General features: G+C 40.5%; 1 protein-coding gene across 1 annotated transcript; it reads left to right on the top strand.

Annotated features, from left to right (window-relative positions):
- Window positions 1-13,105: 13,105 nt before the first annotated feature.
- Window positions 13,106-16,146, top strand: LOC127428340 (PAK4-inhibitor inka1-like). Its single transcript, XM_051676674.1, has 3 exons — window positions 13,106-13,189; window positions 13,353-13,399; window positions 15,105-16,146. Exons 2-3 carry the CDS (start codon window positions 13,397-13,399, stop codon window positions 15,816-15,818), a joined length of 717 nt encoding a protein of 238 aa, XP_051532634.1. The 5' UTR covers window positions 13,106-13,189; window positions 13,353-13,396; the 3' UTR covers window positions 15,819-16,146.
- The last annotated feature ends 890 nt before the right edge of the window (window positions 16,147-17,036 follow it).

Below are 17,036 nucleotides of genomic sequence, written 5' to 3' on the forward strand. Positions count from 1 at the left end.
CATTTGAATGGAAACAGGCAGAAAACGGCAAATTTCGCAAATTTTTTTTTTTTTTTTTTTTTACATATTTTCACTTTGTCGATAACAAAAGAACATGAAAACTGGATGGAAACTAGGTTACTGTTGCTTTTAAGGAACGATTCCTCAGAAATACTTAATCTAAACAACTCTACCTTGGGTTCCAATGATTTCTCAGGGACGATGAAACAAAGAAAATAGTTTTATGTTAATCAATCGACCGTAAGAAAGCACACATTTGTGGTTTCAAGGAGAAGAGTGCATACCTGTGAAACTATCTGATGTGGGGGTTTTTGTGAGGTGTTTCTCAGGTAAAGCATTATGACCCATGAAGAAACATGAGGTGCTGCACATTGTTCAAGCTATTCTCTGAGGAATAAAGGTAGCGAGCTCGAGTACGAAAATAACATTTTTAAAGCTCATTTTACTTTTTTGTTTTTGTTTTTTATTGATAGTGAATTTGCAGCATAATTATTTCCTATTTGTGTTTGACATTTAATGCAATTGGCTTGTATGTTAAGAGTGTTCAACATGCAATAAAGGGAAAAGCAACTTGAAGTACTATGATTTATTACTAACAACCAAATATTACAAAGGAAACATTTCCATCTTTACTGTTTTTTTTATTTTTATTTTATTTATGATTTTTGTTTATATTGCAATCATATCAGATGAGAGCCCCCAAATTTAAACTCACATCTTTAATTTATTTTGTTGTACATATTTGTCACTGGTGAACACTTATCCAGTCATTCCCGAATAATCAAACTCTGGAGAGAAAAGATTATTTTATCAATTTAAAGTTGGTCTTAAAACATACATGGAAATTTAATGAAATGGAAGCGTAAAGCTGCGTTCACACTGCCAGCGACATCGCACGAGACAGCAACACGATTCTATTCATTTTCAATTAGAGCACAGCGACTTCCGGCGACACGAGCTGCCGCGGCCGTTGGCGACAGAGATCGCCGTGGAAAGCGACAAGACAAGAATCCACGAACGACTACCAATGAAGACAGCAGAGCTCACGTCATCTGTCTCCTGGTAGACTGGGGATGAGTGCATGCAAGACAGAGGAGAAGTTTCAGCATTACTGTTCTATATAATTTGTTTGTAACCACATGCTTGGATATAATAAAACAATGATGCGTGGAAAAGCGTGTCAGAAACGGTCTGCATTCTGAGTGAGTTTGTTTCATTCATTCATGATAGATTGATTGTCTTATTAATGATTTAATACACTGAACACTGTTGCACATTTTATAAAATACTCTACAATGCAGAATGTACAATTTTAGAGACAAGAGAACTGATTCCTTGTCAAACTGTAATGAGATATCTTAATTTAATCAGAATTAGGTCTCATCCGTGATTAAATATTTAAACGTTATTGCCAGACGTGCAGTCCTCCAATAGCGTTACAGTGACAAACAGTAGGAACGCCCACTAGCGACACAGATCACAGAGTCTAGTGAGGGTCGCGCTGGAGGGTCTTCTGGTCTGAGACAGTGCAGTTGCCATACCACACTGTGATGCAGTTTGTTAGAATACTTTCAATAGTGCAGCGGTAAAAGTTCAGCAGGATGTGGGTGGACAGATGAGCTTTCCTTAGCTTCCTAAGGAAGTAAAGGCACTGTTGCGTCTTTTTGATCAGAGTGGAGTTGTTGTAGGTCCAGGAAAGATCTTCAGAGATGTGGACACCCAGTCACATGCTCCACTTCATCCCCATCAATGTAGACGGGAGTGTATGTGTGGCCCTTCCTAGTCCGCCGGACACAATCAGCTCCTTGGTCTTCTGGGTGTTGAGTGTGAGATTGTTGTTGGCAAACCACACTGCCAGGTGCTGTACCTCTTCCCTGTAGGCTGTCTCATCATCGCCACTGATCAGGCCTACCACCGTGGTGTAGTCTACAAACTTGATTATGGAGTTGGAGCCATGCTCAAGAATGCAGTCGTGGGTGAAGAGGGAGTAGAGGATTGGACTCAGCACACAGCCCTGTGGTGCACCAGTGTTCAGAGTGAGGGTGGAGGAGTTGTGATTGCTGATCCTAACAGACTGTGGTCTGTTAGTGAGAAAGTCCAAGGTCCAGTTGCAGAGGGAGGGGCTGATGCCAAGATCAGTGAGCTTGGGGATCAGCTTGGATGGGATCACATTATTGAAGGCAGAACTGAAATCAGTGAATAGCATCCTGACATATGTGTTGTTTTTGTCCAAATGAGTCAGGGCGGAGTGAATAGCTGAGGCGATAGCATCCTCAGTTGACCTGTTGGGTTTGTAGGCGAATTGATATGGGTCCAGTGTTGGGGGCAGGCATGTTTTCAGGTGGGAGAGGACCAGACTTTCAAAACACTTTGCGATGATGGGTGCAAGAGCAACGGGGTGGAAGTCATTGAGGGCCACTGCAGCAGCATGTTCTAGTACTGGTACAATGGTGGCTGTTTTGAAGCAGGTGGGGACAATGGCCTGGGACAAGGAGAGGTTGAAAATGTTGGTGAAGACATCTTCCTGCTGTTCTGCACAGGCCCTGAGCACTCGGCTAGGAATACCATTAGGGCCAGCAGCTTTATGTGCATTCACTCTGCTCAGGGTGGAGCACACGTCACTGGTGGAAAATGTGAGTGGCAGATCATCAGGTGGGAGCTCAGCTTTTATGGGTGGTTCTGTGTTTTCACAATCAAAGGGAGCATAAAAGGTTTTCAGTTCATCTGGGAGGGTGGCATTACTGGTTGGGGGTGGCTGTTTGCTGGTTTGTAATCTGTGAGGGCATGGATGCCTGTCCACATACATCGGAGGTCATTGTTCTTAAATTTGTCCTCAATCCGCAGTTTGTAATTGTGTTTGGCTGCTTTAATTCCCCTCTTCAGATTGGCCCTGGATAAATTGTAGGCTTCCCGGTTGCCAGATGTGAAAGCAGCATCACGTGCCTTCAGCAGGAGTCAGACTAACTTGTTCATCCAGGGTTTCTGATTGCGGTATGTTTTCATTGTTTTATGGGTGGTTACCTTGTCGACACACCTGTTGATGTGTTGCAGAACAGAATTTGTGTAGGTATTAATGTCTGTGTGTGAGTCCAGGTTGGCCTGAGAAGCAAACGCATTCCAGTCTGTGTTCTGGAACTCATGCTGTAGTGAAGAGTCTGCTCCTTCCAGCCACACTTTTACAGTCCTCACTGTGGGTTTCACACGTTTGATGATGGGGGTGTATATGGGGAGTAGGAACAGGGATAAGTGATCAGATTGTCCAACATGGGAGGGGGGTGGCTTTGTAGGCATCAGAGATGTTAGTATAAACATGATCAAGAGTGTTGTCTCCTCTTGTAGGGCAAGAAATGTTTTGATAAAATTTGGGGAGTGCTGTCCTCAAATTGGCATGATTGAAATCCCCAGCAATTATAAAAGCTCTGTCCAGGTGCGTTGTTTGTAAATTCAAGTTCTGTTTACATAGATGCAAACACCCCCACCTTTGCTTTTACTGGAGTCCATGGCCATTCTGTCAGCTCTATAGATATTGTGCCTCTCTAGCTCAATCGCGCTGGTTGGAATAGTGCTTTTGAGCCAAGTTTCCGTGAAAACCATAACGTTGCAGTCGGTAGAACTGGTCGATGTGGGTTCAGCTTTAACTTAGCCCGCAGGCTGCCCCGCTTACCCTGTCTTTGTTTACGCTCGCGGTGCTGGCCACTTCCTGTCGGACTGGCTGATTCACTTGAGTCCGGGGACCGGAGTAACTCTGGAGGTAGCAGATGGAGGTTTAATGTTGTATCCACTGTGGTGTTTGTGCAGCGAAGTTTGATGTCCAATAGTGTGTGATGGCTGTATGAAGTTAATGCAAAGTTGTGACGAACAACTGAGCTGCAAATAACTAGGTAAATAATAACTAATTTGCAAAAACTGGAGAGACGCTGAGCCTTGCGTTGTGCGCGCGCTGCCATCTTGCCATTTTGATGTTTATTTACTACATTGACATTGCTTATTTAGGACCTCTTAACTGGCAAGGACAATGTGGGCCATTCTTTGCTTGTTTTAAGTTTAGTGCAAGTTAAGTGCAGTGTATTTTCTTTCAAATAAACTTAAGCTTCTATAATGTTGTTTTAATTTCAGTTATATTGCTGCTTGCTTTCACTTCACCAAAAAACTCACCGTGATTAGGATTGTAGTCTAAACCATTCATGCTAATCACCCTCAAACGAACCTTAGAGCACCCTCAATTGCAGACCAGGGAACTACTGCCTGCAGGTCAGTTTATCATGAACATTTTTTATTAGATCTTTCATTTATCTGGCTTTGGGACCTATCACACATCCACAAACTTTTAATATGTTCAGGGTTGCCAGATAATAGATGCAACACCCCAATCAGAGATTTATACATGCACAAATAGGAAATATTTCACCTTATATCATACTTAATTTATGCAATATGGCAACCATGTATGCGAGTGTGCACGCGTTCTCTCTCTCATCTTCGAACAAATAAAATAACAAACGTAGCGCTCAATAGTGCAATATTCTGTTAAAAGAAAAGTTTGTTGCAGCCACTCCGTGCCCATTCGTGAGGCTGCGTGTGCTGTTTAGTGTTAAGTCTGCAAGCAAACCTTTTCAGTGATGAACTTTCATAAAATCCCAATAGATCTACGAATCATTCGCACACGGAGGGGACATGGTTTATTCTTTGTGTTATTTGTGAAATGCTGAAGTCCCTTACACCTGTATGTGAATGTTACTCTGGTAGTAATCATTTATCATAGTCATGCAGCCTGTATTATTCAGCTGTGTGCTGAATGGGATGCCAAACAAACCATTGATGAGACCCACATCATGACCCATGAGCATGTAAACGGGTTGATAATGTTTTCAGAATTAAACAACTTTATTCACTTTGCGGCAAACATTAAAATAAGCTTTTAGAATCTATAATTTCCGAATATTTTATTTTACTATTAAACCAGACACCTGATGTAGTGTTAAATTGAATTCTAAACTGCACTGAAATATGGTAAAATAAACAGTTAATAATTTTATTCAGCCTTTATTCAGTTTTACCTACACATGATAGAAAAGTAGCAGCAAAACTTCAAACAATCGCAGAACGGTCCTATCAGTCTGTATACACTTCAGAAAATTGTGCATCATTCATTGAGTGCATGAGTGCACTACTACTTCTGGGCTTAAAAGATACACCTATGCAGAACTTTTTATCTTCTCTCTTCCAGGATCTATTTAACGGCTGATGTGGCCCCTGCACCAAAATAATCGCACACACCTGCTCAATTGAATATGCAAGACTAATATTTTAAATTGGCAAGCAGATTTCCTTGAATCCCAGCAAACACACAAAATCCATGCATTTTGTGAACACACAAAATGCTGCCTCAATGTATGTCCTAATCTGCAGGAGCAGCATTTTGCTGTCATTTCAGTGACAGATCATGTAAAAAAAAAAAAAAAAAGGAAGCAATAAATGTTTTGTACATGGAAAACATCTTGGTTACTGATGTAACCTCTGTTCCCTGATGGAGGGAACGAGACGGTGTGTCGATGTAGTGACACTAGGGGTTCGATCTTGAGAGCCCCAATCACCTTTGCTTAAAATAGAAAAGGCCAATGAAAATTGGCGAGTGGAATTTGCATGCCACTCTCCGCCCCGGACATATGGGTATAAAAGGAGATGGCGTGCATCACTCATTCAGATTTATGCTGAAGAGCCGATAGAGAGTCCCGGCCATGTAAGTGGCCGGTTCAGCACCGCGGCAGGAGGGACACAATGTCTCGTTCCCTCCATCAGGGAACAGAGGTTACATCAGTAACCAAGACATTCCCTGTCTGTCACTCACTTGACATTGTGTCGATGTAGTGACACTAGGGGTTCCTATAGGAAACGCCGCAGGCGCTGAACCGTGTCACGAGGCACGGAAGAGTGGATACGGGCAAGTTGCTGCGTGCCTCACAGCGAGCGCTCAAACATGCCGTGACCTTCCAGTGAGTTAGGTAAGGCGTCTCCCTAGTCCCGTTAAGGGGGGAGAAGGCACTTCCCCAAGTAGGCTACCGGCGGTGCCTTTCTTAATTTGCTGTTAAGCAATCTCCCACCGAGCACTTTCTAGAGTAGCACTGGGAAGTGCTCTTCCCTCTCCAGGAAGGAGAGCACTACGGAGACCACATCCTACCAAAGGGAGGTTAACATGTGGAGCATATCTCACATGGACTTACCAACGGGGAAGTACACATTTGGAATGATACCACAGGAGGACCCCATCTACAGAGAGGGTACGCAGCACAGTGGCCAAGACAGAGAACGCTTTGATGAGGGGAAACACAGGTTTCACCTAAGGGGGAAACCGAATGGTGGAAACTCATCATACAGGATTACCAAAGGGGAATCACCATGTATGGAGCACTGAGCCCAAGCACACGGGCTCACCTGAAAAGGGGAATACCACGAGTACTGAGCCTGGTGGCATTACTCCTCCACAGAGTTCGTCACCGGACAGTGCTAAAGAATTAAAGAGGCATCCGGAGTTCACTGTTACGGGGAACTGTTGTGGACAAAAAGCGCAAATTATCACCTTTGAAAAAGCAAGCGGTACACCCAACCGGCTGCCCAGTCTACCTGCTGTTACCGTGTAACACTCGGGTCGAAACCAAGTCTATGCGTAGGTTATAAAACCTCTCAAAGGTATTGGGCGCCACTAGGAGGGCTGTCTTCAGAGACAGAGTGCTGAGCTCGGCCTGCTCCAGGGGCTCAAACGGGGCTCTCTATAGGGCAGGTAGAACCACAGAGAGATCTCAAGAGGGGATCAGGCACGGTCTAGGAGGATTCAATCTCCTCGCGCCTTTGAGGAACCTGTTGATCAGGTCGCGCTGTTGTGAGGGACTGCCGTCCAGTGTATCATGGTGAGCTGCTACGGCAGCCACGTACACTTTCAGGGTAGAGGGAGACAGCCGTCTCTCCAGCCCTTCCTGAAGAAAAGACAGCACAGACCTGACGGCACATCTCTGTGTGTCTTCCCCACGGGAAGAACACCAGATAGCAAAAAGACGCAACTTCAAGGCATACAGCCGCCTTGTAGAGGGGGCCCTGGCCTGAGTGATCATGGCTACCACCGTTGGCGGAAGACCTGCTAGTGAGAGCACGTCCGCTGCTTGGTTGAGGGCACCCGGAAGGTGAGTGGCTCGCAGAGACTTCAAGGTCTGCTGACTCCAAAGGAGGATGCGGAGAGCGAGTTGCAACATGTGACGTGAGCGTACGCCGCCTTGGCGGTTTATGTACGCTACGATTTCTGTGTTGTCGGTTCGGACCAACACATGCTTGCCCTGAATCAACGGCCAGAGACTCCTTAGGGCCAGCGATACTGCCAGCAACTCTAAGCAGATAGCAGAAGCCCACCCTCCGATGCTGCGACCAAAAGCTCATCCTCGTCACGAGCCGCGAATGACACATTAAACCCACCCTGAGGCAGACCGCCTGCATCACTCGACAGCTCATCCAGACAGAACGAGCGTGTTGGGGGATGGGAGGTCCGCGGGGGCTGAGCTGGTGGAAACACTCCCATGTCCACATCCAGATCGCCCGCAGTGCTTGCCGACCCGGGACGGACCGGGTTGGGGGAGCAGCCGCGGTGGCTCCTTGCTTCATGAAGAAGGAAGTGAGCCGCGACCGCAATGTTCTCATGGGCATGTTCTTGCAATGAGAACACAACCCTTCCACGAAAGCCGCCTCGCCGTGCTGGCGCCCCAGACACTTGAGGCAGATTTCATGGGTATCCGGAGGGGAGAGATAACGGCCGCATCCAGTAACGCAAATGCGGAAGGACATCTTTAAAAAGACGCCAAGCGTTTGCGCGAGCTCTTTTAGAAGGAAATATACTCTTTCTAATATACACATTTAGCACCTGCAGACTCAGGCTGTCGAAGCGCCCAAGGGAAACACAGCACTCAACCGTGTGAGGGAGACCGCTGATATGGCTGGGACTCTCCATCGGCTCTTCAGCATAAATCTGAATAAGGGATGCACGCCATCTCCTTTTATACCCATATGTCCGGACTGGAGAGTGGCATGCAAATTCCACTCGCCAATTTTCATTGGCCTTTTCTATTTAAAACAAAGGTGATTGGGGCTCTCAAGATTGAACCCCTAGTGTCACTACATCAACACAACTTTGAGTGAGTGACAGACAGGGAACTGTTCTTTATGTTGTTTTAGTAACATTTAAACATGATTTAATCTATTAAAAAAATTTGTAATTACGATACATCTCCACTTTATACAGAGCACCCCCACTATTTTCAGAAGCACCCTCAGTCATTTTGATCTGGAACCGGGCCTGTAGCTGGCTAACATCTACAGATACATTCAATTATATAGCCTATATTTTGCAGGTCTATTTTGGGCACATATTTCATATTGCTTTCTCTTTTTTACCCTTTGCTTTATTAACTACTTATGCAACCGTAGACACAGTTGTTTATGTGTGTGCTTGCATTTCTTTATTTGGGTTTGAGTAAAGCTCATGTCTGGTCTCTTCCATATTCTAACTTTTGTTACTCAATAAGTGTTTTTGGGGGTGGGGGTGTGGGGTTGGGGGGGCGCCAATCTAAAATCTCACCTAGTGCGCCAACAGAGCCTGGGCCGGCCCTGTTTGGTGATTTAAAAATGTTGTAAATTGTTTCAAATGAATTTTTTTTTTTAAATAAATTTTAATATGCTTAAAGTTTAAATGGTGTTATACAAGTCAAAGACAGCTTTTAAAAATCAATATTGTTTAACATTTTAAGGCAATAAGATCATGATCTTTACTGGGGACGCAAAAGGCACCGAATACCAGGAATGACCCATTCATGTATATCTAATAATCACACAGTAAATTTACATTGTTCTATTTTTTTATTTAATTACTTTTCAAAGTTTTTATATCACCATTTTTAAATGATTAATTTCTGCTGTTCCTAAAAAAAAACCTAAAGCACTGTTGACTTTGTTCTCTATTTTATTACTCTGTTTAATTACTAGCTCTTGAATAATAACTTGAAGGAATATTTAGGAGAAGCTCTTTATGGCTACATTATTTTAATTTAGTTTGTTAATATTTATATAATTATTAAACTTTTTAAATAAAGGAGTGTTTTCTATAGCATATTTGTTTATTGATTTTTTCTGTGGTTGGGGTGCCGTGGTGAAAAAAAAAAAAAAAAACACTATAAAGGTGTGCCGTAGTTTAAAAAAGTTTGGTTAATGCTTAAAGGAATAGTTCACCCAAAAATGAAACTTCTCTCATCACTTACTAACCCTCATGCCATCCCAGATGTGTATGACTTACTTTCTTAAGCAGAACACAAAAGAAGGTTTTTAGAAAAATATCTCAGCTCCGTAGGTCCATACAATGCAAGTAAATGGTGATCAGACCTTTGTAGCTCCAAAAATCACATAAAGGAAATATAAAAGTAATCCATATGACTCCAGTGGTTCAATCCATATCATCAGAAGCAACATTATAGGTGTGGGTGAGAAACAGAACAATATTTAAGTCCTTTTTTACTCTAAATCTCCACTGTAACTTTCACTTTCAGGTGTGAAAGTGAAACTAAACAGGCACCACATGTGGCTTTCAGATATAAAAGTGAAAGTGGAGATTGAGTAAAAAAAAAAAAAAAAAAAAGACTTATTTGTATCTGTTTCACACCCACACCTATTATATTGCTTCTGAAGATATGGATTGAACCACTGGAGTCATATTGATTACTTTTATGTTTCTTTATGTGATTTTTGGAGCTACAAAGGTCTGATCACCATTTCCTTGTGTTGTGTGGACCTACAGAGTTGAAATATTCTTCTAAAATTCTTTATTTGTGCTCTGCTGAAGACAGAAAGTCATACACTTCTGGGATGGCATGAGGGTAAGTAAATTATGAGAAAATTTTTATTTTTGGTGAACTATCCCTTTAAGTGCTGTAAATGTACTTACCACAGTAGCATCATACATTAAAGTTAAACGCTTCAGGAAAATCTCTTAACCTGGATGGAGTGGCCATCCTTAATACAATGGTTTGAATTGTTTAGGTGACAGCTCACACTTTTTCCTCTATGCAAATGTTACTGCCACATTTAACTGTGCATCACAAAAGGATTAACATTATTGCCCAGTCATGTCTTTGTGTCAACCTGATAGTCTACACACCTCTAATCTAACGTAGTGTGTCACAAATTAGGATGGGTATAACAAAAAAATGTGACCACTAAAAGTATTTGAACACTTCAAGTGACACCAGCAAATTAATGATGCAGACTTTTCTCAAAAATAACTTCTAACCTTTCTTAGACATTTTTTCTATATTAGCCTGTTTTTAACCAACTGGTACCACCTACATTTTTAGTGGATGTATGAAATAATTTCTCGTTAAATGGACAGTGGACTGTGGACAGTGCCCATTAACGTTTTGTGGTGGTTTAAATATTTTTGGTCCACAGTGACTGATAACAGAAATAAACACAGCTATTTCCCTGCAGGAAAATCCAGTTTAAGCTGGTAGCTGTGTTTTAGAACATGGTAGCTGGTCCAAACTGGTCATGAGCTGGTCGACCAGCAACCATGTTCCAAAAACCAGCTTGACCACCATGAGCTGGTATGACTAGCTGGTAACTGGTACAAGCTGGTCTCCCAGTTTGGACCAGCTAAAGACTATCTTGAACCAGTTTAAGACGAGCTTGGACCAGCTCATGACCAGCTAGAAACCAGTTACTATGTCCCAAAACACACTGTCAAACATGTTAAACATGTCAATTGTCACGTGGAGGTTTCTAAGAATACTATATGCTATAGTGATGATTCAAATGAATGGCTGAATCTATTGTGAACACCTTTCTTAAAATAAATTCAAGAGGAAAAGTTCCAAAGACCGCCAGAAGGCGCTGCTCAACACGCTGAGTATCAATTAAAGTTAATTGCTAAAATAGGCTGCAAATAACATTAGAGTGGAATATGTCGTCAATATTGACCACAGAGTAAGTACATTTAAGGTGGAACAGCTATACATCGTTTAACATAGCATATATAAATTTTTTAAATAAAGGTGAATGCGAAAATGAGGAAATAAAGTAGGATGCGAAAACGAGGAACGGTTTGGAGAAACGTGCATGTGGATTGAAGGTGATATTGTTTATTTTAATAAGCTGGAAATTCTGCCTAATTGTATGGATTTAGGTTTTTTAAGTTTACATTTGACCTTTGTAGACAAATGAATATCAAGGTCTCATATTTAAGCCATAAAACAAACTGTACATTGTTGCATTGTGCACCCCCCCCCATCACAAACACCACCACCACCACCACCACTTTTATGACATTTTAGTCAGAGCAACTTACATTTTTAAACAATGAGCACACACAATATCAAGTTTGGTGGTGAAGGTAGAACATACAGTCTTTTGAGCATGCTCAGTTTGATCACTGACCCACCAACACCCCCTTATTTGAAACTTTGTGCACCTCTGTGAAATGGAAGTTTAAATTTTACTGTTGTAAGTCTATAAAGCAAGGCACTAGCATGGAAAATCAGGAATTATGAGGGAAATTAAATCTTTGATTTTGACTGTCATCTTTAATAATGTTATCCATTTGTTAAAGTTATGGAAAGGTCTTGAAAATTCAGGGGTCAAAATATGGGTGAACCCCGTAAGGCTGAGCACTATGAACTTTACATTGTTGCACCTGCTACTGAGCATGCCCGCTGGAGAAGCATTGTGGCTGAAGACACTACCCGCAATCCCCTGCTCTTGAATTTAAGTGTGTTTGGTCAAAGCATGCCTACTTATGAGGACATATAAATAATTTGTTAATGATCTGTTTTGAATTAAGATGTTTTTGCTCTTTATTTGTTTTTAATTATGTTTTGCTGTAAAAAGTTGTGTTTTGTTTAAAGTCACCATCAGGGTAATTAGCATTCGCTTTGAAGTTTCTTTATTTATGAAGTTGATTCAACTTCTAAAAGTTTTGAAGTACTTGTAACCTACACCATCCTTTAAGTTAGATCAACTGTTTGGTCTCTTGGTGGGACTCATACATGATCTTATGTCAAAATATAGATCTGCTTAAAAATATTTTGTATTATATTATTTTCAAGAATATTAAAAATTATGGACAGCTATACACTTAAAAATTCAAGTTTGTTGAACTTAATGATCATTGATATTTTTGAGTTTGCTGAACTTTTTGTATTAAGTTCATGGAACTTAAGATCCAACTTGAATTGTTAAGTTGGTCAAACTAATTTGCCTGAGGTTGAGTAAACTCAAAAATGCTTTGCAGCTGGTTGCCTTTAAGTTTGTTCAACTTTTTATTTTTTACAGTGTAACAAAGTTTTAATAAAATACATGGGTGTCTAAATATGGATTTATTAATAGGCCTGTTTGGTATGTAATTCATAGAAGTTTTTTTTTTTTTTTTTTTTTTTTCAGATGAGTCGATTTGACTGGGATTCTTTTTTTATGATTTATCTATCATTATTTATGCATGTCATTACTCAACTTAATTGTGAAAATACATAATTACATGGAAAATTTGGTTTAGTAGATGATGACAGAAAAAAAGAAAGAGGAAAAATAATATCATATGGATTTTATTCATTTTATAAAATCAGTTGACAGCTGGGACAAGTTACCTTCTTGCCCATTGGGAGTCATCTTATAAAACCGGCTAAATTGATATCTAATGATACAATTTAAAAGTAAATGCACATTGTTCTTAACGGGGGAAACAAACACCTTTTCCACGACTACCTTTTACTCAAATTGTTATTCTGTAAAATAATTAGTAATGAAAACATTGGCATTAAATTATAAGCGTTTAAAATTCTTCACTGTTCTTTTACATCTTGTTCTCGTCTTGAATGTAAAAGTACAAGTGATTCTGTACCATGGGATCATGATTTTACTTCATTAATTTGAAAGAGGAGGTAATGAGAGGCAGATTTCAGGAGAGCTCTCATTGGTTGCCTCTCCGACGCTTTGATTTGATGGAGCTGCGATGCCGCGGTGTGATTTGCTAAGACGCGCACGCTGGAAAGAAACAGAAGAACAAATGCGCTGCATTCTGGAGTGAGTTGTCCATAAAATCTTGACTCGAGCCACATCTGTACCACAACAGCTGGGATTGTATTGAAGGTTTAATTGCATCACCACAAATGTAAGTGCTATACTTGGTTCACCGTTTAACTTTATGGATTTAAATTTATGTTAAACATTTTATTTGTATTTGTTTTTTTTATTATCTAAGTGCAAAATACAGATGCCTTTTTTAATGTTTCATATATATATTTGTAATAACTTTTTTTTTCTTCCTATTTCAGGAGTATTTAAAATTACTGGACTTGACTGTCATCAATTTTAAATCATGGTAAGCATGCTCCCAAATCTCCTCCAAACTTGTATGGGGCTTTGTTTTGATAATTAAGATAGACTGCTTATTCAGTACAACACTGACTGGACATCACTTTATGCAATGTGTTGCAAAAGATTAGTTATTGAGGAGAAATGTCCATTGCTGAAATTGCACGATAGATAGATAGATAGATAAAATATGGGATGGCATCTGTACTCCCATGCCAATCTGTGTATAGAGACCATGCCAGTCGCTGTTCCCTGTGTGAATGCTACTATTGCTGGATGCATCTGATGTACAGCAGTTTTATCTACTTGCAGACCAATTTCACCTAGGGATTAGGATTTTGGTTTTGGCATTCATAGTTTGGAGTAGGCATTTAGTATTATTGTGACTGTGTTGTTTGCAGTGAGTTATTTTAAATGCATTTTTGCATTTGAGTGCACTCCTTCGTTGCACACTACTAGTGTCCAGCATGGCAGGTTTAAATTTTTTTTTTTTTTTAACTTTAATATAACATATTATTTTAAAATCAGGCAGTCTGTATAACTTTAGAGGAGATTGGCTTCTATTTTAAATGTCTATGAACAAGTTTACTTAAAAATTTGTGTTTTAAAATTGAACTCTGGTGTACCGTCTACTCCACTTATGTTACTATCCAATCAGTGAGCATTGTTATTGATTTATTTAAAGATATCCATATGCAAAAACAACTTTCCCACATTAACTGTTGCTGTAATTTAGACAGGACTAGAATATTTGAATTTGTATAAGTGTTTTGCATGTGTTAGAGGAAATGGTCACCAAATGTCCTCAAAGTGACTGTCTAATATAATCTGTACCAAACCAGTAAGCTAAGGTAAACACAGTTGTCATAATTGTATAAATGTACGTCCTGTTTAGAATTGTATGTGATTGTCTCGTGATTTTTTTGTGTATGTTTACATACATGTGCCTAAAGGCATGGATAAAAGGTGTGGTAATAATTACTGTCTGAAAGGATGTACTCCAGGTGTGGTTAGCAACAGGTTTATACTACCGGTTACTGATTTTCATGTGCATGTAGTAGACATCTGTCTTCTACTCTTCTTTGATAGTTGGGTGTGAGTGTGGCCACATGACGTGTATTCTGCTGTTGTTTGGTTGTCCTCTACATAGAATAGAGTGGTTTTCCAGACAAATACAGCCGTGCCCTCTCTAATAGAGCTAGTGCAGGTCTAAACCTGTCAAAGGAGAGGGAATAGTCAATATGGGGAAAATGCATTGAACGGATTGTGACTCAGTTTGTATATAGGTTTATATATTATGAATTTAATTCAGAATTTAAGGTTGCTTAAAAAAAGGTTTCCGTGTTAAAAAAAAGCTTTCTTCCTTGCCAGCTTAATATGCAAAGACAACTGTAAGTGAGCTATTTGTAACTCCCCCGAATAGTTTTTAAGCATCCCAACCAGCCCGAAACAGCATAATTTGGTCAACCAATGGTTTGAGTTTGGTGTAGGACTACCCGTTTATACCATTCTGTTTGGTGATGCTAGTGGTGCAAAAATGACACTTCACCTTTTAAGAAAAAAGCAAGTTGATCAGACTATATTAATGCATCCGAGCACAAAAACATAACTGCAAAAAGATTATTTTAGCAGAAAAACAGAACTTGAAGTATCTGAGATTTTTCATCGGCTGATCAACTAGAGTCTTAAATTGTCTTTCTTGCTCTTTACAGTTGTGTCTGCAGGAATCAGGTGACTGCCTGAGGGAACAGATGCTTTACATGATGCGATCACTGCAGGATCTAAAGAATTTGCAGCAAAACTGTACAACATCTCCTCTCAGGCCTCCAGTGAGGCTGTGCGCATGCAAACAGCTTATTGCACAAAGAGAACGTCGAGTGCGACTGAGGATCAGCGATGATAGTGAGGCTAGCAGCTACGACTCTACCTGTTATCTATCTAGCTCTCTGGAGGAGGACGACTCTGCTGGTGGCCCATCAGCTGTTAGCTCTCCAAGCAGTGAGCAGAGTCTGGAGTTTGATTCGGGTTATTCCGAGGCTTCATGGCAGGATGAGGGAGTGGTGTTGTGGCGTACCAGAAACGTCCGTGTCTCTTTGTCCACGTGCCTTCGGACTAACCATGTGTCCAACACCCGAGTTCGTCCCAAGTCTACCTCTGACGTTTGCCTGGAAAGATGGACATCTTTTGAGGTAGCTAGTGACCCTGAGGACTGGACCACGTCTTTGCTTACCCGTGGGCGTAACCGTCAGCCACTAGTGCTGGGAGACAACAGCTTTGCTGATCTAATTCAGAACTGGATGGACTTACCGGAATGCCCAGAACAGACTGAACAGAAGCACAGTTCAGGACGCAGTTTCACTAAAGACTTCTTAGTTAACATTAAACAAAGGATAGCCAGAATTTCGCAGAGTGCTGGCGAACGATGAAAGTCTTCAGATTTTACAAAGCTGAGCAAATTGTTTGTGGTACCCAAAAGACTTTCTTGTCATGTTGATGTGCAACATAAAACGCCATTCTTCTATAAGTCACACACAGGCTTGAATGAACTGGACACAGATTTCTATCAGTTCACAGCACTCATGAGATCGGGGAGCAGAATGCCCATTGTCTGTAATGACATAATTGGGTACATATGACTGAAGAGTGGACTGAATGGAAAATAACTCCAGAAGAGACATTGTTATTTTTTATTAAAGGTTTTGTCAATAATGTTATATAAAATGCACAAATAATAAAGAACTTACAAAATTTCAAGTCCGATTGGTCCTTGCATTGCTCTTGGTTTCTACATGGGCGGTTCTAGGCATTGGATACAGCCTACAGGGGCTTAAGCCCTGAATATTTTCTATAAAGCCCCACATTTTTTTATTATCTTGTAGTGATGTCAAAAGTACTAGTTTTTCAGTATCAAGTTGATACCATTATATTAGGTAATATATAAATTAATGATTGGTCTTTACTGTATTGATAATAAGTACTTAATTCAGTACCTATGCTCTGTACTGTTGGCGGCTGCTTTCCAGCACTCAAGCCTGGTTCATGCGTATGTGCTGGCTTGCAAAAAGAGCGCCCGCGACTCGCTGTGTGTGAATGGTCAAAATGTCTGTCTTTTTGAAATATTGGAAACTGTGTTTCATTCAGATGCAGCAAGTAGCACATTTTTAGATATATAACAGTGAAATAAAGAGTACAGATGTACCTAACCCTAACAACTTTAAGTCACAAGCCGAGACATTTGTGTTTTTTGCAAAGCTCTTTCATTAAGACATAATGCCATGAACCTTGCAAATCTAGGAACTACTTTTTCTCCTATTAGCACCTGTTTTAGCCTATTTACAACCTGATATCTTCTAATCTAACTTAAAACATCCAGTGAACAAATAATAGACTATAAAACTGACAACTGAGTGTGTTGAGCTATGGAATGGCGAAAGGGACAAAATAGTGTTTTAAAGTGCATAGTGTTAAATCATGCAACTTCTGATCTTTGAGCGTATCTGAGGCTGATTCATTTTAATAACATTAGCCTTCCCAATCATAGATAAATATAATGAAGCCCACCTGCCCACATCACTCGAAAACCATTTTATTAACGGGTCAAAATTAACTCTAACTAAATCACACAAACTGCTGGGTGCCCCTAT

The sequence above is a fragment of the Myxocyprinus asiaticus genome, chromosome 37, assembly GCF_019703515.2.
Source record: "Myxocyprinus asiaticus isolate MX2 ecotype Aquarium Trade chromosome 37, UBuf_Myxa_2, whole genome shotgun sequence".
Taxonomy (NCBI): domain Eukaryota; kingdom Metazoa; phylum Chordata; class Actinopteri; order Cypriniformes; family Catostomidae; genus Myxocyprinus; species Myxocyprinus asiaticus.